General features: G+C 49.2%; 1 protein-coding gene across 3 annotated transcripts in view; it reads right to left on the bottom strand.

Moving 5' to 3' along the window:
- Window positions 1–22,659, bottom strand: part of RAB31 (RAB31, member RAS oncogene family) — a 114,108-nt gene extending 91,449 nt beyond the window's left edge. For 2 of the 3 annotated variants that reach the window (XR_016387439.1, XR_016387440.1), the window contains exon 1: window positions 19,435–22,659. Coding sequence is in view for 1 of the 3 variants with exons in the window: in XM_022551392.3 (XP_022407100.1) it covers window positions 19,435–19,473 (39 nt within the window). In the remaining 2 variants the exon portion in view is untranslated. The remainder of the gene's footprint in view (window positions 1–19,434) is intronic. The other variant, XM_022551392.3, reaches the window with a different exon arrangement.
- Between the last annotated feature and the right edge of the window lie 1,453 nt (window positions 22,660–24,112).

The raw sequence follows: 24,112 nt of genomic DNA on the forward strand, positions 1-24,112 counted from the left end.
TACGACTCGCTGAGACAGACAGTGTTATCAACGTTTGACAAGTGAAGGATCTGAGTTGAAGAGGTTCCACAAGCCAGCTTAAAGCTCGCTTCTCTCTCCTTCGAGTCCAGAGTCTGAAAGGACAAATCAAGTCAAAGCTCCGATCAAGCCATAAACTCACAGTCTTCAAATTCATAGTCCGGCAGTGACCTTGTTGAAACACAAAAGGTGCTTATGGGAGAAACTAGCATCGCTCCACGATACCCACGCTCCCCTTCACCATCAGAAAAAGAGCCCCGCCACCCCTGCTGGTCGAGGTGGTCAGGGGTCTTGGTTCTGGCCAACGGGGTGGAAGCAGAGGCAATGTGTTGACCCCGTAAACCATCAGAGCATCCTGAACCAGCCACCAGGACTGATCAAGAAGAAAGAGACGATTTCTCTTCTGCTTAAGTCACCAGACTTTCGGATCTCTTATTTCAGCAGCTCAGCCTGTATCCTCAATACAGCACATCGAAGAAACTTAAAAACCTGCATATCCCTCTAAACTGGCTAAGAATTATCCTTAGAGCTTGTTGAACCTCATCACCTGTTTATTCCTCATTCATTTATAAGGTAAATTCATCCTGGCCCTGTGTCTGAATTCTCACAATTTCCGAATCCCAATTTATGAGATTTACCTGTAAAGTATGACAATATACCATTTCTTTAAACCCATATTCTTCCCAGAATATGTCCTTCTTTGGAAAATGCCACTCACCCATATTTAGCTATTGCAGGTGGTCTGTCCACCACCCAGTTTCCCAGTGGCCCGGGCTGGCAGGGCATCATTTGAACCAGGCGGTACTCTCTGCCCTGCTGGGTGGCTCTGGTCCTTCTGCAGCAGCTGCATCTACTTTCACACACATAAGGCCCAGCGGGGTTGCCACGGCAGCGAGCATCCTTTAAATGCTGGCTGGCAGGCCGGATGCCAGGACCAAGTCGTTGATAGTCCTGTCTTGTTGGTTAGCGTTAGAGCAGACAAAACTCTTTTTATGACCATTCAGCAACAACAGCCCTTAAAAGCAGCAGAAGGGGGTGGGGTATCTGCTGGAACCCTCTGACCTATTTAGAGACCCCCAGCTTGGATGCCTTATGCTATATATTTCAGCTGCACCACACATAACCACCCAACCGTCATTACCTGAGATTTTATGACAGGTATGGGTCAATTTGTTCTAGCCTGCGGTTTTCTGCCTTCTCAACGACCTATTACCAAGCTGAGATTGATTTGCTGTGACACCTGCTGTGTCCCGTGACCAGAATAATTAAACACAACCAATTCACTTTGGCCACTCCATTTTTGGTGAAGAGCTGCAGTCGAGAACGACAGACATCTGCCCATTAGGAGCAGCACGTAATTAACAGCAGTGTTTACCCACCCGATACCGAGCAGTAGAGGGGCAACAGACTGTCAGCACGAGAGACCAGCATGACCCTCGCCATCCTGAATTACGGACGCTACACTCTACCTCCCACTCAGCCTCAACTACAACCAAAATAAATACACTTTCAGATTGAAATGACCTATGCTATACATCCATTATTTTCTATGCTATATATTTTCATTATATTACATGTATTAGGAAACTAGGTGTTTGTGTGATCACCTGCTACAGAGGCAGGACTGGGGCTAACTTTAGATTGAAACAGATGGCATTGCCAGCTCTGCGACGGAATTAAACTGGCACATGGAACTGCGCTTTTTATGGCGTTTGATTGGAATTTTTATGTGCGTGACGTTGTCACAGGAGCGGAATCCATCATCTATGAAAAGTCATAAAACTGACAGTGTCACCTTGGCAAACCATTCAAAACCAACTAACCGACCTTCTGCTAGACACATAAATCCATTGATCCATCCTTACAATTGGCATATAAAACATGCATAAGTGCAGACAGGTAATACATTTTAATAGACATTTGAAAGAGTAAACTAGAGACAACACAGATTTTAAAACAAAAATAATGAGCCCCTGTCCCTCTTATCCAACATCTCAAAGCACTACTTTTTAGTCTTAGGGGAAAACTTGGAAGTTCACATAAAACAGTACTGTGCTTTTAATATACATTTGTGTATTCTAACACAAATTATACACCATTTTCAAGCAAATTTATCACCACTGTAATAGTCTGAAGGCTTTTTAGAAGCTGAAAGCATAACCCACTTAAGACTTCTGTTGTCTTTGGCAAATCTAATTATTAACATTTGCTGAATTGGCTTTAGACACCTGATATCATGTTAACACCATCAGCAAATATTTACCAAAAATTCCCAGGATGAATGCCACCATTTTGATGTTCTGAGTTGTCAAGGAATTTACAAATGAACAAATACAAATCCACACACATCGGGAAATTTCAGCTCTAACAATCAATAAATGAACAAGAGGGACCCCCCTCAGTCACAGAGAAGGCTCCCTCACCTCCAGCGTCAACAAGAGGGACCCCCCTCAGTCACAGAGAAGGCTCCCTCACCTCCAGCGTCACTGAGCGCCACCTGCTTGGAGGCCTCGGGCCAGCTCCTGTCCTCTGCAGCCCCGACAGGGGGACAGGGTAGTGACAACGGTGGGCAGCAAGCTTCTAGAGCTTCAGTTCTAGGTTTAGGATCTAGAGTCCAGAATCAAAATTAAAAGTTTCAATAATGACAGAGAAGATGCTATTTACTCTCTACAGCAAGACGGTAAAGAGTGGGAAAAAGGGCCCCTTTTCAAAAGAAGAAATAGATTTTGCTAGAATAAAATCACACACAACACGCCTGGCACACAGATGAGACAGCCTTGGCATCACCTGGGGAGTCCGTCCCTGCACGGTGACTCGGTCCCAGAGCCCAAGAACACAGAGCAGTCCCCACCCCAGGGAGCTTCCAGGGGCCAGAGCCGAGGACCGCCTCCCGGTGCCCCTTCTGTCACCCACAGCTGTGTCTTCCATCTCCCCTGCATTAGTCACTGAGGCCGGGTCTGCTGTGTGGCCTTCAGGCCCTGAGCCCTGCACGTCGTCAGCCGGCTGGCCCCTCACCCCCATCCTTACGTGGCCTGCACAGGCCCACAGAGCCGCTGGGAGCCAAGGCCAGGGAGGTGTCATGTGCTCATGACCTTCGCTTGATAGGACCTAGTCGTCCACACCTGCAGTCTGCCGACCCGGCTCTGATGCCGACAACCTCACCACACCTGCGGCTCCGGCCAGGGCTCCACGCAGGGCATTCAAGCTAAAAGAGATTTCCTGAAAAGATGTCGGCCTGGAAACAAAAAGGCACAATAAACACAGCAGAATGGTCAGAGCTGGGTTGAGGGCCGGAGGAAAATGAATTAATTCGAGATAAAAAATGAGAGAGAGGATGTAGGCGGGCCTGGGCTGACGAGGCATTAGGTGAGGGGTGTGTCCATTGAACCCTCAGCACCTAAGAGCACAACTGGGGGGTGGGGTGAGTCGTACCAATTAACCGAGGATTTTCAGGAAGCTGCAGAGCTGCGGTCGCAGCCGAAATCACACCAGGACATCAGGCGGGCCGGGGAAGTCTGCCAGGCACGGCTCCCCACAGCCACCTGCAAGGTCACTTTCATCGCGGCTGCTGGGCAAGGGCCAGGGCGCAGGCCCCAGGCTGGTCGAACTAGGTCACCTGCCCATGACCAAGCTACCAAAGAGGTTCTTGGCCTTTTTCGCCTCTATTCAGAAGACAGGATCTGCTTCCCTCTGAAAGTAATGCTACAAGGAATTTCCTAAAATAAAAGACAAGCATCGACCACATTCCCTGCATCTAATTCCATGGCTTATACAACTCAGACTGGACACTGCACCCAACTCCAGACAAAATTCAGGTTAGTTCAAGAGGAGAAGCAGCTCTTTCCTCAGGCACTTTTCAGGTGCTCTGAGAATCGTTCTCTCCCTACGTTTGATCTGAAACTAAGCCAAGCAAGTCTTCCATCCTGTGATATTTGAGAATGATGGGCAATTAACATTCCAGCTAAAGTGAGTTCCGTCACAGAGCGAGGAGCCTGTTTCACACGCGTGAAATTTCACCAGTCACGTGCGTGGATTCACGTGTGAGGGTTCACAGGAGGGAAGGTGAGCCTGAAGACAGAGGAGAGGCTGGCGGCAGAGGGGCTGGGACACGGCGCCTGAGGGAATGCGGATTGGCCCCCAGGGCAGGAGCAGAGGTCGTGAACTGGAAGGCAGGCGGCAGCCTGTCCACACCCCTCCTGGGCGACTCCTGGAAGTGATGACGGCCCAGGAAAATGGGAGGCTGGGGTTCGGGTTGGGACTCCATGAGGAAAGGAGGAATCAGAATTCTCCTAGAAAGAAGGCGAACCTGTGCCTCTGGATTCGCCCTCAATACTGAAGTGCGTCCTCCTGGAAGCAGCCTCTGCCCCACCTGACTGGCAACAAGCAGTGCTGGACCTGCCGTGATGTGGGGTCATCGCTTCCCTGACCGGAGCATATGCCCTACAGTCCAGAGCTACAAGCATCAGAAAGCGTTAATTTGTCACGAAGAAGAACTCCAGCCCTGCTCACTATTTGGGGGAGATGAAGAACCCAGGATTTAGGATCTTTTTTTTTTCGGTACGCGGGCCTCTCACTGCTGTGGCCTCTCCTGTTGCGGAGCACAGGCTCCGGACGCGCAGGCTCAGCGGCCATGGCTCACGGGCCCAGCCGCTCTGCAGCATGTGGGATCCTCCCGGATCGGGGCACGAACCCACGTCCCCTGCATCGGCAGGCGGACCCTCAACCACTGCGCCACCAGGGAAGCCCTAGGATCATTTTAAATGGACTGTGTTACACGTTAAGCTCGATGTATCCCTAACTTTTAGACTCACACTTCCCACTGACATAGCACTTTCTGAACTAACTCCAATGGAAGTAATCCCACTCACACTGAAGGGGAAAAATATAAAGATTCACAGCATGGAAAACACCCAAGTGCTGTAGATGGTGGAAACTGTAACTCACCACTCCACCTGCTTATTTTTCTACAACTGGTCCAAACACAGAAGCCATCGCACTTCAGAGCCAGGTACCACCCAGCTAAGTTCAGCTCACAACATCACTCTTCCCCTTTAGCCACCCTCAAATTTTTCATTCATTAAAGCACCTTCCAGTAACCACTGAATGAATTCAATATATGCAGTGTTCCAGATTATCATTCTCGCTAAAATGGACATTGTCACAGGCGAACGAAACTCTCAATACACTTGTCCCTATGAAGTTCGTACACGTTAATAGTGGTTCCATGAGCAAACCAACGAACTAGATCCAAATTGCAGCCCTGAGTGTCCAAGGCCCCCTGAACCATTCAGTCCCCAAAAGTGATTCCTTCATGCTATTTCTAAACTTTCCTGAATCTGATGGATTCAGAAATCAGTGTATTTTTAATAGAACAATATAGAGTCCAGAAACAGACCCAAATACACATGGAGATTTCATTTATGATAAAAATAACCTAACAGATCAGTAAATAATGAAGACTTAATCAATAAACAGTATTAAAACAACTACCTAGATATTTGGAGTGAAGAAAAAACAAAAACAAAAAACTTGAATCCCAGCCTGGCTCTTTGTACCAAAATAAATGCCACATGACCAAAAAAAATTTTTTTAATTAAAAAAAATTTTAAGACACTATGAAAGTACAAGAGCAAAATTAAAATATAGGTAAAAAATTTTATAATACTAGAATGTGGAAGGACTTTCTAAGCAAGACATAGACAACAAAACCATAAAGGAAAAGACTGATATATTTGACTAAAGATTTTTAAATATTGATATGATTTTTTTAATTCAGTAAAAAGGTAAACTAGAAAGTAACAAACTGAAGAAAAGTTTGTACAATACAAACGACAAAGGATTTGGTTTCTTTTTTTTTTTTGATAGGTAAGAAGTGGATTTCTTTACAGAGAAACACACTCCACAGACAGAGTGTGGGCCATCTCAGAATGTGAGAGAGGCCAGGATTTGGTTTCTTAATATACAAAGAGTTCTCACAAATCAATAAGAAAAACAACCCAATAAAAATTAGGTAAATGATGTGAATGTGTAGGTAACAAAAAATACAGTAAGTCAATAAACATATGAAAGATGAACTCAGTCATTCATAATTAATGAAATCAAATTAGAACAGATTATCATTTTTAATCTATAATATTAGTGAAGATAAAAAGTTCTGGTGATATTCAGTGTTGGTAAAGTTGCAGAAAATCATATCCTAAACACTTAATAGGAATATTCTGGTTTTTGATCTGGGCATTTACTTAGGTTTGTTCAATTTGTAAAAATCCAGTGTGCACTATATTAAGATTTGTGCACTTTTTTGCATTAATATTATACTTCAGTATAAAAATGTAAAGAGGGACTTCCCTAGTGGTCCAGTGGGTAAGACTCCACACTCCCTATGCAGGGGGCCCAGGTTTGATCCCTGGTCTGGGAACTAGATCCCACATGCATGCTGCAACTGAAAAGATACCACATGACACAATTAAAGATACTGAATGCCACAACTAAGACTGGTGCAGCCAAAATTTAAAAAAATAATAATTTTTTTAAACGTTAAAAAAAAATTTTTTAATGTAAAGAATATGTTACATCACCATGAGATATCACCTTATACCTGTTAGAATGGCCATCACCAAGAAGACAACAGGTTCTGGTGAGAATGCAGTGCAAAGGGAACGCTTGTGCACTGTGGCAGGAATGTAAATTGGTCCAACACTATGGAAAATAGCGTTTCTCAATGTTCCTCAAAACATTAAAAATAGAGCTACCTTATGATCTACCAATTCCATTTCTGGGTTTATACCCAAAGGAAATGAAAACAGGATTTCAACGAGATATCTGCACTCCCTTGTTAACCACAATATTATTCACAACAGCCCAGATGTGGAAACAAGCCAAACGCTCATCAGCGAATGAATGGATAAAAAAGATGTGGTACATCCACACGACAGAGTATTATTCAGCCATGAGAAAGGAGGACATCCTCCCATCTGTGACAACATGGATGGACCTTGAGCACATGATGCTACCTGAGGTAAGTCAGACAGAGAGAGACAAGTACTGGGTGATACCACTTATATGTCGAATCTAAAAAAGTTAAACCTGTAAAAAACAGACAGTAAAATGGTGGCGACCAGGGGATTGGGGGTCGGGGGGATAAGACTGCTATTGTTCAGGGCACAAACTCGTAACAAGGAGTACATAAGGCATAGAGATCTAAGGCACGGTATACTGAATACGAAAATTGTACTATAATTATGCAATGTGACAAATATTTATACGACTACACTGGCAATCGTGTTACAACACATAAGTGTATCAAAGTAACATGCCTACACCTTATGCCATCAAATTTATAAAAAAAAAAATTTTAAAGAGTAGGTTAGAAATTTGTTCAAATTCATGAAAGGAATGAAATTCTGAAGTGTAACACAGTAAGTCAAAAGCTATTACTTACCACCTATGCTTTGCCAGATCCCTTAGCTAAGCAGAGTAAAGAAAACTTCTAAACTGGAGATTCTCTTGTGGAAAGAACCTACTTAAACTCTCTTAAGCCTTGAGATTCTCAGGGTGTAAAATGGTTTGGGGAAGAAGAGGTAAGAGCATATTCCCATATGACACGCCAGGCAGGGTTAGAGGGGATGTCTGTGCAAACTGTCAGCATTTTACAAAGGAGGGAACTGGACCCAGGCAGTTATGTGATTTGCCAGGGGAATCGAGCTAGGAAATGCCAAAGCCGGAGTAAGCACCCACGTCTGCCGGCCCAAGGGTGACCCACCATGCACTATGCTCCGCTGGCAAGAGGCCCGTCCAGCCGCGCTGACAGCTCAACTGCAGCCTTAGAAACTCCTAACACCTGCAGGCCCGCCATCCAGCAGGTGGGCCGTCATGATGGACCACAGTTTGCAACCTGACATTTCCTGAACCCAGTTACAGCACTTAACACGGATCCCCTGAGGGAGCAAAGGAAAAAAGGCCTGGAAATCAGGGCTTCCTGCACATGAGCTGGAAAATGGGCAACAGATAAAGCCAAGCTCAAGGCCGCTCCGCACACACAGCCCTGGGACCTGCCAAGGCTCCTCTCACACCACAAACCAGAGACAGGGGCCCCCACACAGGGCGGTCCGAGGACTCAATGCGACAACTTACGGACCCCACGCTGCCCCTGCAAGGTGCTAAGCAAGCAGAGGGGACGTCTGTGTCACTGTCACCGTGCATGGTGGTGTCCTGGATGCGTCCCAGCCTCCCAGCTGATACAGCACTTTGCCTCTTCACGGCTAATACAGGCCCCTCCATCACACCTCCCCAGGCCTGGCCAGGACCCTGCCTTTTTCTTCCAGGGAAGTACTTCAAACCTGGTTCAAATTGCTGAACTATTTTTTAAATAGTGAGAAGGAAAAATAAACTGTTACTTTAAGCACTAAGTTTGGGGTGGCTTGTCACAAAGCAGTGGAAAACTGAAACAGCATGGTGTTCGGTATGTGAGTTACACTCAGTAGGTGTCAGCTGTCTTGATTACAGGGATACTCATAAACTAGAGTGATTTCAAGACATCCCTCTTCATAAAAGGCATTCTGAAGCACTTTCCTGATTGAGAAAGAACAGAATAAGGTTTTGCTTCAATTCCTTCTCAACTGTTACTGCTGTCACTGTTGCTGTGATTAGGGCTGGGGGCAACTACAAATTATTACAGCGTTGGTGAGTTTATAGTTACTGTTTTTCTTTTACCCATGGAAATTTTTAATAAGAAAGAAGTCAAGGACATAAGGAGAAGACCCCAGCAGAGCATCTGTAACTACATTGCTCGCAAGCAAGAATAAGGGTGTGTACATGGTTAGCTGTGACACAATAACTATGATTACCAAAACGGAAGCACAGGGCTGATGGGAGTGAAATGTGCAATAATGCAATTCACACCAACATATTCAAATCAGTATGTGGCTGCAACATACTCAAATCAGTAAATTACATCAATTATAACTTTAGCAAAAACTTCAAAAATATTTCTATTCTTATTGAAAAAAAATATTCTACTAGTTGTCTTACTAAGTTTAGCCTAACCTGAGGTGGAGGTCTAGAAAGAATACAACTCATCTTTTTACTTTATTTTTTTTTAATTTTACAACTCATCTTTTTACACAGACGTCTTTCTTTACAAAATATTCTCAGGGCCATGCTTCTCAGGCCCTGTTAAGGTTCTATAAGCTCTTTTAAAGAGAAAAGCAACCCCAGGGACCCAACACAGATACTACTTGTTGTGTAAATATACTGTATACAAATAGTAAAAGTACACACAAACTGTTTTTGTTATTCTAGAGCTATAAAATAAAGATAAATGCATTAATTAAATACAAATTAAACTATCAGACCGGTGCCATTCAAATGAACATTAACCTAATACGATGGATGGTGTTGCTTGCTGAAGAAAAACGGTTCAGGGCTGTGGTCAGTCCCAAGGTCAGAGTGCTCTGTCACCCTGTGCCCGGGATGGGTTACTTCCCTTGCATTCCACACAACATCTGTCAGCAAAGTTTGTCAGTTCTTCCTTCCAAACAGCCCGATCGGGACCCTGCTCACGACCAAGGTCACAGCCTGCCACAGGCTCCCCTGCATGCATCCTCCAGTGGTCTACCCTCCATGTGGCCGCTAGACTGACCACCATGATGGACGAGCCAGATCACTGTCACTGCACAAAAACCTTCCATGGCCCCCGCTGGATTCCCAGGAGACGCCACAGTTCCCACACCGGCCTGCGAGACCCCAATTAACAGGCCCCCAACCCCACTTCTGCCCTCTTCCCACTGGTCACTGTTCCAGCCACACTGGCCAGCCTGCTGCTCCCACCCCAGCGTGGGGTTCCCTCTGCCAGGAGGGCCCAGCCGGCTCAAGAATATGGTCTCTGTGTTTACTTAAAGGCTGTCTTGGCGAGGACTTTCTCAAGCCCCTACTTGGAGCTGCACCCTCCAAGTGCAGGGGAGGGTGCAGCTCCAAGTAGGGGATGGGCCCACCTGGCCCATCCTGGCTTTCTCTGCAGGGCGCCTGTCACCATCTGTCACATCAGGGACCCAGAGCTCTCAATCACGGTCACTCCTAGGATGTAGGCTCCGTGAGGTCAGGGACAGTGGGTCCACTCCGCTGCCTGCTGTGCCCAACCCCGGAGCAGGTCCATCAATACCTGAGGCACATGCTCCGGAACCGCTCGGTCATCACGTGGCCCCAACGCGGTATCTGTGCTGACTCTGCCTGGGTTCTCCTCTCCTTGGCCAGTTTTAACAGACATTAAAGTTGCTATAGTTTTGTTACAGGAGGATCACCTGGAAGATCCAGATGTAATTTTACTTACCTTTAAAAGAGCAGCATAGAAATGAACAGGCACAGACAACCTGCAGATCCCACAGGACAGATCGGCAGGCCCACGCCACTCCCAGACCCATTTGGAGAAACCCTAGATCAGGGACAGGTGGGGAAGCCAAACGGGGGGCCACTGACCACGCCTGGAATGCCCCTGCCCACCCCACCGCCCCTGCCACGGCTATGGAACAGGAGCCTGAATAACAACCCGAATTTACTTTCTTTTTCTTTTTTTTTAAACTGAAGTATATAGTTGATTTTACAATGTTGCGTCCAAATTACATTCCAATTTTATATCGGTGTACCCGTTATTTCCAGCAACAACCAAACGATCTCTACCCAGCAAACATCTCCCCAGGTCCTGCAGTAAATTTTTACATGTTTTAAGTTAATTACACTAGTAATGCAGGCTCACTAAATAAACCAACGCACAGAAGCAAACGAGAAAGAATAAGTTATTTATGAGCACGAATCAGGCCCAGGTGCACCCGCATAACCACTTGGACGTGCATTCGAGCCCTTTCGGAACCTTTTCCTGTCTCTGCTCGGTGTAAACAGGGCCACTCTCGGTCCCTCCTTTGCACCCAGCCTCATCCTCAGACACCTACAGCCCCCCCTCCACCAGCCATGCCCAAACTCCACCCCTTACCTGGCCATTGAGCATCATGTGACATCCCAGGGGTCTCCTGGTGCTGTTACTTCACCTCCCGCTTCCCGCCCTATCAGCCCAAGGGCCCTGCTGGGCTGGAAACCCAAGGACAGACCCCACACCCCCGCGGGAAGTCATTACACCTGCCCACATGACAGTCATGCACACACCTGGTAAGGGTCTCTCTTCATCCCCACAGTACACGACCCATTAGTGAAATCCTAATTTACTTTATACAGACGCCTTTTTGTTGTTTTATTTTACACTAAAACAAGAAGATTCATGAAATGCCTTCGTTACTCCCCACAGGGTAAGTCTGGCCGGGTTTCTGGTCTACACTGGCAGCAGGAGGAAAGGTCAAGCACTGGGGCTCAGCACTGGGGAAGGGAGGGATGGAAAGCAGAGTCAGAAACATTTTCCTCTAACAGCCAAGCCCCGGGTGTCTCTTTAAAGGACAGACTGATGATTCACTGACTAGAAGGGGAGAGAAAAAGGAAACAAAACAATGGAAGAATGTGGGGCTGAAAGAACAGAGACAGCAGGAAAACTCTGGAGCAGGACGGTGGGCTGGATGTTGACCACAAAATAAAGGAGCCGGCTGAACATAAAACAAAAGACAGAGGAAGAAAAACCATGAGGAGGTGAGCTGCGAGGTGCAGGAGGGCAGGCAGGATGCTGTCTTCACAGCTGCAGGATTTCCAACTCACCCGAGGAAACAGGACATCAGCAAGTTGGTACAGTTACTTGTCATTATAAAGAAACAAGGTTTAAGGCGCCATCCTGTATCCCTAGCCTTTGCCATCTCAAATCCAAATCGACGTCCATCATTTTACTCCTTAATCCTTTCCCCCGCCTCATCATTAGGTTCAAAATCTAATTAAGGTGAGCATGGATAATGAAAAAAAATAGCTTTTCAGAAGTTTGTTATGAAAAGTTTAGAAAATATCTTACCTCCCCAAATGAAAGATGTCTGTGAAGTATTGATGCTATGAGATTTTTTTTTTTTTTTTAAAGACTTTCTTAAGCTTGCTACAAATGTAAATGCCCTGGCCAATCGTTTGATACAGGGAGGGAGGGAGGGAGGCTTTGCTCTTTTCCCCTGCCAGCAGAGGGCAAGCTTTATGTGATACCGTGTGTGTGTGTGTGTGTGTGTGTGTGTGTGTGTGTGTGTGTGTGTCTCTCTCTCTCTCTCTCTCTCTCTCTCTCTCTCTCTCTCTGTGTGTGCACTTGTCATTCTCCCTCTCTCTCCCTCACACAGACTTCTTTCCCCTTCCCTTGTCTTCTCCAACCCACCCACCCCCGCATAACCTCTCCTTCCCTCCATCCCTTTTCTCTCCTCCCCTTCCAGGGCAGGCTGGGGTAGAGGCATCTTTTAGGACGATGCATTTTATCTGCAGGTCCTAGTTAGAACAGTGATTCCACGAGGGCAGAAAGGAAGTAATTCTAAAGAATTCAGGTACCTGTTTCTTCCAGAAAAACGCATACTGTTGATACAAAGGCATCCAGCTTCCCAGCATCTTGCTCAAAGAAGAGAAAATAGGAGGGAAGTGACCTCCCCTAGGTTCCGCTTCTCTCCAGGGCCCAGTTTTCTGATAACCCGGGTCATCTGGGCACCTCTAGGGAAACTGAGAGTAGCCCAGGCTAAATCCTGAGCGAGCAGAAGCACAGTCCTCACCTCCAGAGAATTCAGAGCAGGGCTGGGGCATCAGGAGCAAGGAAATAATCAGAAAAAGACTCAAGACAGAAGGTTCCGCAAGGAGAAGCTCGCTCCGGGACCCCAATGTTAAATCCCGCTTTTGTTTTCTTTATTTCTGCTGACAAACTCCTCAGGACACCTGCAACTGTCAGCAGCTTTAGCAATTAGGTGGGGAAAGTAAATCATGTGGTCTGTCAGGAAGTGGTCAGTGCTCTGTGGAAAGTCAGGACCCAGAGCCCAGGAAGGGTGGCGGGAGCCCCGGGGGTGGGAGGTGGACAAGCAGATGGGTAGGTGGGTGAGCTCAGCATCTCACTCACCCCGAGTTGATTTCGGCTGTGCACCTTCAGTCCCCGCTAAAGCGTCTGACCCACATGATCAAGGCCCTTGGTTTTGTTCAGACACACCACTGCCCGTTGCTCATAGAGGCCAGGAGTATTTTTTGAAGGAGTGCCATAGAGGTAAATGAGAAAGAGTTATTTCCATATGAGCACAGAAAAAAATACAACCATTCAACATCACCTAGGTTGTCTTCCCACCACTTAACCCAGAAGAAGCAACGAGGAAGCAGACACATCGAGATGCTAGGACTTTCTACAAGACAACTGTCCGGATTCTTCAAAAACACAAATGTCGTGGTGGAAAAAAAAAAAGAGAGTAACGGTTTTAGATGAGAGATGTTAAGAAGCAGCTGTGAGAAGCAAATGTAACATGCGATCCCTGACTGCATCCTGGATGTGAACTATACGACTGACACTATTGCTGTGTTCAGCGTCAGAGGTGAGATGATGATGTTACAGTTGTGTGGGGGGAGAATATCCTTGTCCCTAAAAGATACACACTGAAGACTGTAGGGGTGAAGTGTCATAATGTCTGCGACTCACTTTCAGATGGTTCAGGGGGAAAAGCCAGTATTTTTTGTGTACTAGAGAGAGGAAAGCAAGAGTGACAAAAAGTCATCCCTTCTGACTCCAGGTGAGAAGGCTATAGACATTCGTTCTACTGCTCTTTCGACTGCTTTGTAAGTTTGATGTTTTTCAAAATAAAACAGGAAAGGGGAGTTAAAATAAAAGACCCCCTGCTAGAGGCTGTGGGGTCAGCAAGAGAGCCGTCAGCCTGGGAGTGGGAGGCGGTGCTCATCACCTCCCCACACCCTCCCACCACCTCAGCCTTCCAGAAAATAGCGTGAGATCCAGAGCCTGCTCTCCCAGTCCTGGGGTCCATGCCCACCTTTCCTTCCCTGTCCAAGCCCTACGTGTCCTTTGAAGCCCTGTGCAAATCCTCCCCACGCCAGGAGACCTTCCAGATGGCTCAGTTCCCAGCCCCCCACTGCACTTAACATAACCTGCATGTCTCCCATGGCACCACGTGACACCTCCAGCATCCTTCTTGTCACCACGGCCACGGATGCTGGCTCCTGTCTTACCTGCCCAACCAGGAGCCTCTCCACCACAAGTGTGACTAGAACCCAGCCTCCCGACTTTCCACCTCCAGTAGAGCTGACACAGCACCTTATCCACCGCAGGTACTCAAGACAGATCTTGAGCAAAACCTTTTTGTCCCTCACCTGTCGTCACACCTGATAAGATGGACGGCAGTCAATATTTATTGTCATCCTACTCTGTTACTTCTATTGGGCGTGGCTCCGTGGTGAGTGCTGTCGCAGGGATACTGGTGATGTCATTTAGTTCACGTGTCATTGCGTCCATGTCGTGGGAAAGGCAGAGTGCCTTGAAGACAGGGATCGTGGCTGTCCTGTCCACCTGCAGCCGCCCAAGCTCCCGGCATGAAAGAAGTGCTCGATTATCAGTGAATGACTGAGTGAAGGAAAGTCTATTCCAATTTCCAACACATATGACAAATTATAAAAACTAAGACAAATGAAAGTGTAATATGTACAGACACGGAAGCACCGAAATGAGTCTAACCTGTTGGACACAACTGAATTTGAAGACCTGTTCTAATGCGTGACCTCAAAATCTTTTCATGTCCTGGCACCTTAAAATGTAAAGTTTTCTGTTTTCCAACGGCCAGAGCCTTGGAGCAGATCTGGGGGATACAACACACTCACTGAAACAGGGACACTGGGCGGCGGTAGAGGTGAGGCAGCACGCCTGAGAGCTACAGACAAGGGCTGGGGAGGGACCAGAGAAGTTTGAAAATGCTTCACAAATGGCTGATGCACACGCTGGGCTCAGGGTGAGATGCGGCCATACTGACCCTGAGCAGAAGAGCAATGAGGGCCTGGTGGAGCCCAGCAGCCCGGCTCGGGGGCTCAGTGTCACTACGCGCTGGACCCTGCTGGGAGACGTCCCACTCTATCGTGGATATTTATTCTCATCCCAGAGTCACCAACGCTAAACCACACTTTCCACAGGGGTTCAATTTAATAGAGGAATCAGGTAAGAAACGAATTACTGTAAGTTCCTAGCCTCTCTGCATCCCCCCACTCCCCTCCCCACTTCCCCCGCAAAAAGAAATGCTAGTTTCTGGGAAAGAAAAAAAAAAAGGGTATGTGTTTTCTTCTTTAATTTTATTTAAACTTTATTTATTTATTTTTGGCTGCGTTGGGTCTTCGTTGCTGCCCACGGGCTTTCTTTAGTTGCAGCGAGCAGGGGCTACTCTTCATTGCGGTGCGTGGGCTTCTCATTGAGGTGGCTTCTCTTGTTGCAGCGCACGGGCTCTAGGCTCGTGGGCTCAGTGGTTGTGGCTCACGGGCTCTAGAGCGCAGGCTCAACAGTTGTGGCGCACGGGCTTAGTCGCTCCGCGGCATGTGGGATCTTCCCGGACCACGGCTTGAACCTGTGTCCCCTGCATTGGCAGGTGGATTTTTAACCACTGCACCACCAGGGAAGCCCCTCAAAAATGAGTATGTTAACAGAATCTCAGGCTTGGACAGCAATGCTGATGGCTGCCTGGGCTGTGCTTCCCCATCCTATGCATTGTTCCTTCCACAAGGACCCCACGATTCACATAACCTTATGGAACACTTTCAGTAAGGAGCGCTCACCCTCATTCAGCCGGCTGTGCCGGCGTCCACAGCTCGGGCCGATCTGCTGGCTGTGAGCAGCCTCATGGGTCTTCGGGGGTCCCACAGCCCTTTCTCGTGAAGGTCCGGACAGGCTAGAAGTCCCCACTGCCCACATGTCACAGCACATCCCAGGGACTGGACTGCTCTGTGATGAAGCACTAAGCAGATTCTAACAGAGGCCAGAGGAGAGGCCTCACCAAGGCCCTGACGGTGGCCTCTTAACCATGCCACTCAGCTGTGGAGGAAGTGGCAGAGATCTCTAAACTGTCGTCAAGACAACCGAAGTCCAAATATAAATCTCTCAGGGATTCCATTCGGAAGCAGTTTTTAAGTGTACACACCCAGAGGAAATAATAAAAGACAAGAAATATCCTTTCCTCCTTCTCTCCCTCCCCCTCTCCCCCTCCTCTCCCCGCCCCTCCCCCACCTCCTTCCCCTCCTCTCCCTCCTCTCACTTTCTGCCACGTGGTGATGTGTTTTAAAAATGCATACTGGGAAGCTTTCCACCTTTGGGGTTGGAACAGCTGCTGCCTCAATATTGTTTTTGTTAGTTTTTGTGTTTTTTTTAACATACTTTGCTGTTTTTAATGGAGTTGTTTTTAAGCTACATGTTTCATAATACTAGCTGAGATTCACAAAGCAGGATGATTGGCACTTTATTGGCAAGAATGAGACTCATGTGTCTGAAGAGTCCAACGCAGACCCCCGTCAACACCCTCCTGCCCGGCTCACTTCCACGACAGCCCAGCTTATCCCAGGAAAGGGCACTCACGAAGGCTTGGGAGAAACACGACAAAGTCCACCCATGAAAGCAGCAAGGGTCAAAAATCTCTAACAGGTAGGCTAAATAAACCCTGCGCTAGCACAAAGCATTCAGGGAATGTTCCACAGATGGCTGTGGTTCCATCTGAGAGCACTCACCAAAAGAAATAAGATCAGACACGTCTAACATCAGGGTTCTGAAAGGCACAGGTACATGCCACCTGGCCCACTCCACTGCCACCTTCTGCATATGACCCTCCGGTGGGGAACCTCCAGCCCCTCGAGGAGCATGAGGCTTCAGCTGAGAGGGAGGAAAGCCTGCACCACCCGTGCCAAACACAACCATGTGCCTTAAATGGGAAGCACATCCCCAAGTAATCACTGAGGAACAGGGACAATGACCAGGCACAGAAGGACCAGCCCCTCAGCCTCTCCAGTGAGCGAGCAAGGCTGCAGCTAAGTGGTCCTCATTCCCATCACCTTTTCAGCGGGGCCCAACAGACAGTGACGCCCACAGTGGGCATGGCTGCTAGGGCCTGGGTCAGACTGAGATTTCAGGGAGGTGGGGCGATGGCTAAAAACAGGAAGCTGAGGGCTGGCTGCATGCAAGACTTCATCCAGAAAAGACAGGCCTCCCATACAAAGAATAAAGGAGACGGGACGCCTCTTAAAATTTTGAGAGGACGCTGGGTTTGGCACTAATTCCCTCTTCCAGCCGCAGATCCACAGGCTTCTCTCCCAAATCAAGAGAGCAGACCCAGCAGTTAGAATGGCTATAGCCTCACCCAAGTGCTGTCTCACCCAGAGCATCGCCCTGTTTGGAGGAGCAGCTGAGAACATACCCTGTCACACACATCTTGCCCAGGACAGGACCAGCCAAATGGGGGGAACTTAAGACACATTACTCAGTGTGATAAAAAGATCACTGGCCCTTTCAAAGATTTCAAATAAGATGTCTTCTGACCTAAGCAGACTAAAACCTAGAGCCACTCTCAGAAAAAGAAGGCCATGGATATGGTGTGATAGGATTGGAGCTTCAAGGTCTCCATCTGCTCAGAAACATCTTCTTGCTCTGCTTTGGGACCGTTCTTCCCTTCCAAGCCCAACCTCCTACCAACTGAGCCACTGCAAAGGACCAGCAAACAAGGAGAGGCACTGTCTCCAGGAAATCACTGAATGAGTGCGTTCCATTCTTAGTGATAAGACAAAAAGTATGGGGAGTTCCTCCAGCTTTCTCATCTCCCAGGCTTGGAATCACAGGGTAGCAGGAAATGGTACCATGTATCTTAGGCGATCATCTGCTATGGTCCTCTGCCTTAAAAGGGAAGATGCTATTATGTCCATTTCACAGACGATGCAACTAAGGTACTCGTCCAAAACACCACAGCCAATGAATGGGAGAGAATGAGAACCCAGGCTTGCTGCCTCCGGGTACAGGGCTCTTTCTACCCGATCAGTTCCTTGTAGAAGGAAACAGACTCACCCCTAAGTAGCAAAATTGCAAATAATTCATGCGGTGGGACAGGCAAGTCACTTCCGACTCCATTTATTCCCAAAGCCAATCCTGACACACACAACACACGTCAAAGCTGCCTCTTGATTCCTTGGGATCCGACGTTCCTTCTGAGTCTTTGAAGGGCTTCCTTGAGGCTGAAATGATTCCTCACAAGGAAAGCATGCGATTCCTGGAATTTATGTCTGGCTTATGTTAGAGAGCCTGGCAGACGGTGCAACCTACCCCTGCAACACCGATAAAGGTCAGCAGAGGAAGGCCAGAACAGCATCCCATCCAAATCCAGGCCTTGGCAGAGCAGGCAGGGGGAGGGTAACAGGGAAGGGGGGGCCTTTGCCTGATCCCCTGGAATTCGAGGCCAACCGAAGACCTAGTGTAAATGGGGGTTCCAGCAAAGGACAGTGAGGGGAGACAGCCAAGAGCATCGTTCTGCCCCAGGTTCCAGAAGAGCCTAGAGGGAGCCCAGACAGCCCCTTGGTCTGCGACAACCCAGTCCTAACCCAGAACCATTTCTTCTTTATCTACTTCTGCACATCCGTCTTGACAGACCAGTTAGTCCAACCTTTGGTGCTTTTTTCAGAAATGGTTTTCTTGGGCGACCAGGTCGGCAGAACACTAGGCATTCCTACCAAAAGCTGCTGAAAACAGGGCTTCAAACCAGCTCTTCTCAAAGAAGTAATTCTGGAATTTGATATGCGCACCCATGAGGAGGAGACCCTTAACACCATCTGAGTCCCCTGGGCGGTCCCCAGGGGCCTGTCCAGTGCCATCTGACAGGTCCGCACCACTTGGGTGTTTGTGTCTGTCTTTGTTTCTGGCTTCTTCCAAGTTTCTTCGGGCTCAGAAGGACCCACTTCGGGAGGGGAAGTGGGGACAGGGGAGGACTCTCTCATCCTGCCTTTATCCGCGGCACTAAAAGTTTCCTAGGCGCGGTTTTCTACCATCCGTTCTCTCTTCACCTTCCCGCCGGGTCATCCCCTCGCGCATTTTCTCACCCTGAGCTGGGCTTTCTTTTTAAACAAGTAAATAAACCAGTTGGCCCAGGGAGGCAAAAAGAGTCAGCGCCTTGGCTGAGTAACTTAAAGTTTCCGCCGGAAGGAAATTATTAAAGGCGAAGGAGAAAGCCCTCAGAGATGAGGGCCGCGGCTCCTGTCCCCGCGGAGGGGTCCCGGGCGCCCGGCCCGGCCCGAGCAACTCCGGGGACGCGGGCCGGCGGCGGAGGGACGACGAGTCGAGAAAGCTCCCGTTCAGGTTCGGGCCCGGAACCATCAGGGCCTGACGGGGAGCGGGCCCGGGGGAGCGGGAGAGGGGGTGCAGGGGACACGGGGGGAGCACGGACGGGGGGGTGGGCAGGGGAAGTTGGGGACGAGGGAAGCGCGCCGACCAGGGGAGCGCGGACCCGGGTCCCCGGCGAATGGCGGCGCAGGACTTACCCCGAGGAGACAGACTTTGAGCTCCCGGATGGCCATCATGAGCTCGGGGCCGGGCCGGACAGGGGCTCAGCATCCTCCGGAGCCGCGCCGCGCCGCGCCCCGCCAGCTGGCGTCCTCCGGTCCCCGCCTTCCCCTCGCTCAGCCCGCGGGCGGATCCGCAGCCGCTGCTATTTCTGGGCCGCCGGCCGCGCCGCGGAGGGTCACGTGGCCGCCGCCGGCTCCTCCCGGGGCTGCGGAGAAACCTCGGCGGCCCGGCTTCTGGGAACGCCCCCGACGGCGTCAGCCACCGGCCCCCAGCCCCCGGGCCTGCGGCGTCCTGGCACAGGGCCTCTTCCCACCCGCCGGCCGGCGGCCTCGGACCCGTCTCTGCAGAGACCCCTCCCCCTCGCCCGCACCCGACCCACGGGCTGCCGGCTGCAAGGCGCCCGGGGTGGAGAGAGGACCCGTCCCGCCTGGGGTGCGGGGGGAACCTGGCCCACGGCTGGAGACTGCATCCCCCTCCGGAAAGTGGGTGATGCCAGCCCAGGCCATCTGCGGGGAGCATTTCCAAGTCATAAATGGCACTTGACAGAGGCTGGGCGGACGGGCAGGAGGGTCTGAGGGTGCAGCCCACCCTCTCCCGCAGTTCCTAATATCATGGGGAGGGGGCTTCAGTTTACCCCCACGTAGTTTGTCACTCTCAGCCCTGAGCTCATTTTTCTGTATGTAATCGAAATTGGTTCTAGAAGCTACGGTCTATTCCTCCCTCCAAAACAAGGGTGTCCGTGTCCGAAAAGGGAAGCGCTTTCTAGAGAGGAAGCTGCCATGCTCAGCACAGAAATGCTGCCACTTGCCGGGGCAGACACCCAGCCCTCAGAACGACGCTACAAACAGGGACCTTCTGCATCCTTCTTTGACCGGGAAACCAAGAAGCTCTGGCTTGAGACAGTGGAGGCAGGCTTGAGGAACTGCCCTCCCCTCTCCACCGTGGCTCACGTACCTCGCCCACTCAGGCCACCTGTGTTGCTGCCATAGAAATGTCCACCTTTCCGACATAGGTACCTCAGTTATTCATGTCATTTCAGATCAGAAAGAACTTTTTTCTTTAAACTTCATCCCCTAACTCAAACTCTCAGGCCTCTGTCCTGAGTTGCCAATTTTGATCGATGACATTTGTGGCCCCCAATGGACCACCCACCTTGACTATCTGGCTTTGTTCCTACTGAGGCCATGTTGAAGCTACCCAGCACCCAAATAGCGCATACAATAGGGACTTCTGAATCAAGACCTCCAGAGAGAGAGAGAGTCTGGAGTCAAAATAGCCCTCCCCCCCAGAAAAAAACCCTGACAGTTGGCCATGAATTCCCCAGGGCAGTGGAGGCTTCCACTGGCTTGGGCAGGCTGTGGAGGATTATTCACTCACACAAACCTGGACTAAACTGTTCAAAAAGTAGCCATGGATGAAACACAGGTCCTGTTCAGCGTGAAGATTATTGTATCGGTACCTGTCCTTGGTTTAGTATCTAAAGCAAGGACAGAATGAAGAGAGGCCTGCCCAGAGTCACCCAGCCCTGGTCACAGGGCCTCACTGTCCTCAGATTCGCTGAGCAGAGGACAGCTGCCACACAGCTGCAGAGCTGTTGTGGTGAAGCAGCCCTGGCAAGGCCACCTCCAGTCCCCGGCAGAAAGAACTTCAATCTCCACGTCAAAGTGCTTCCCTTTGGCCTTTCTTCTCACTTCCCCAAAGTCGTCAAACCAGTTCTCACTTCCCCAAAGTTGGCCAAACCAGGGTGGGAGGCTTTTCCATTTAAACTGCAAATAGAACTACCATATGACCCAGCAATCCCACTACTGGGCATATACCCTGAAAAATCCAAAATTCAAAAAGAGTCATGTACCAAAATGTTCATTGCAGCTCTATTTACAATAGCCCGGAGATGGAAACAACCTAAGTGCCCATCATCGGATGAATGGATAAAGAAGATGTGGCACATATATACAATGGAATATTACTCAGCCATAAAAAGAAACGAAATTGAGCTATTTGTAATGAGGCGGATAGACCTAGAGTCTGTCATACAGAGTGAAGTAAGTCAGAAAGAAAAAGACAAATACCATATGCTAACACATATATATGGAATTTAAGAAAGAACAATGTCATGAAGAACCTAGGGGTACGACAGGAATAAAGACGCAGACCTACTGGAGAACGGACTTGAGGTTATGGGGAGGGGGAAGGGTGAGCTGTGACAGGACGAGAGAGAGTCACGGACATATACACACTAACAAACGTAAGGTAGATAGCTAGTGGGAAGCAGCCGCATGGCACAGGGATATTGGCTCGGTGCTTTGTGACAGCCTGGAGGGGTGGAATAGGGAGGGTGGGAGGGAGGGAGACGCAAGAGGGAAGACATATGGGAACATATGTATATGTATAACTGATTCACTTTGTTATAAAGCAGAAACTAACACACCATTGTAAAGCAATTATACCCCAATAAAGATGTTAAAAAAAAAATGTAATAGGGAAGAAAAAAAAAAAAAACTGCAATAGGTCACTGAGGCAGAACCATCCCCATACAAGTGGGCTGGCAGAATTTCTCATTGGTTCCCCTGCTCTTCTCATGACTCTTCCCATTCTTCTCGCTTCTCCACTAGCCTAGGTGTCTGCCATGCTTGTGTGGTTTCTGGGTTCTCCCCAGACAGTCGCTGATCCAGGTCTTCTCCCCTGAGAATCACCCCTCTGTTTATTCTGCCCACACCTACCCCCTTAAAATCTCCTCACTTGTGTCTCATTCTGACCAGGCCGAGCACTTCACAAAGTGCCAACCCTGGTCTGTCAACCGCACCACCCCCCTCATCAGCCAGGTCACCCCTGGGGACTTAAAAACTGGCCTCATGAAAACCCTGGTCCCCATGATCACCCCAAGGTTGTGCACCATGCTCTCCCGGGAAGGAGGGACGGTGGCTGCTCCAAGATGTGTTTGGGGAGTGTCAGGTCCTGGGTGGGTCTCAGCTTCTTAGAGGTATAATGTTCCCTAGGAATGCTGTCATTATACTCTAGGATTACTGTATGACGGGCCTGGCCTGACTCCTCTGGAATTCTCTGCAAATATGAAGAGGTTCTGATACAACTTAAGCAGGGATAAAAATCCAATGGTACATAACTGAGGATTTATCAAATTTTTAAAAAATGGAACATGCAAGGTTTTCTTATGAGACTTTTGTAAAGCAAAAGGTCATTGTACTAACCTGGATTTCTGCTTTTCTGCTGCCTTGAAGTCCTCAACGGCACCTACAAGACGCAATCGAAGTGTTCAGCACATCTTGCAAAAATGTGGCCCAAACCAGCCTCTTCTCTGCCCCGCTGGTGGAATCCATCAGCCACCAGAAACCTGCTCAGATTCCACTCACCCGTGAGGTCTCCTCCTGAGCTTGCCCATGCTCTGCTCACACCTCTCCTAGCACTGACTCAGCAACTCACCTGCCCTCCCGTCCCCAACAAGCGTCCTGCCCAGCGTCGTTCCAATACAATGAGGCTGAGTTCAGTTCAGAAGCAAAGGAAAGCTTTATTCTTTGATCAAAGAATGGGGAGGTGGCAGCTCGTGCTCCAGAGCACGCGCTCTCCCAACAGGCCCGATTGGGGCTGCTTTAGCGGGGAGGGGGCGGGGTTCTCGCCAGCAGCGCAGGCGCAGCTGCTGCTCACGCCCCCCACCCCCCATCGCAGTGCCAGGTGCTGCGTCTCTGCCGGCGACCGCCCGCCATCTTGAACTGAGTGCGCGGGGCCCGACCTTCTGTGTAGCGCCCTGAGCTGAGGTGCCGGCGCTGCCGTTTTGCACCAGGAACCCTGGTCTGAAGGGCCGGGCACAAGGCCCCTGCACGCGGTACCCTGGGAGCCAGCTGACTAGACTGAGCGCAGAGGAAACAAGGTTAGACTTTATCACCCAGGTTCTATTTTTATTTCCCAGGAATTGTTAATGGACTTTCCTGCTGACAAACATAATTAGCCACTAAACCCCTTTTACAGCAGGTCAGGGTCTAAACTGATAACCAAATGGAATTATTTGTCTGTATGAGAGGTGCCCATAGATGAAGCAAGGATCGTCTCTGTATCACCAGGGTGTGAAAATGACTAGAATTTTCTTTTAAAAAAGAAGAGGGATTCCCTGGTGGCGCAGTGGTTGAGAGTCCGCCTGCCGATGCAGGGGACACGGGTTCGTGCCCCGGTCCGGGAGCGGCCGGGCCCGTGAGCCATGACTGCTGAGCCTGCGCGTCCGGAGCCTGTGCTCCGCAACGGGAGGGGCCACAACAGTGAGAGGCCCGCGTACCGCAAAAAAAAAAAAAAAAAGTGATTAGAAATGGATCTTTTTACCTAGGACTTGTCCCAGCAGGGTCTTTGTCCTCTCATGCGATTCAAACGAGACTCCTGTTTGATGGGTCTGGGAGACCACAGTCGTCTTCATGACGGGACCCCAGGACTGGGGCATCCACATAACGGGATGGTTGACCTGGAATACTCACCCTGGACCTCATCTCAGAAGGTTCTGTGTGGGGATTTCTTCTAAAAGAAACACGTAATTCACCAGCAAGTGTTTAGTGAAAGTCCACCAAGGGACTGGGAAAACCACCCCATTCTTTCTTTAAAATCTAGCCAATGACAGCCATAAAACTGATCATGTTTTTTGATCCAGCAAATCCT

Source organism: Delphinapterus leucas, chromosome 14 (assembly GCF_059928025.1).
Source record: "Delphinapterus leucas isolate spDelLeu-1000000601 "Yukka" chromosome 14, BTC_Dleu_Yukka2, whole genome shotgun sequence".
Lineage (NCBI taxonomy): Eukaryota > Metazoa > Chordata > Mammalia > Artiodactyla > Monodontidae > Delphinapterus > Delphinapterus leucas.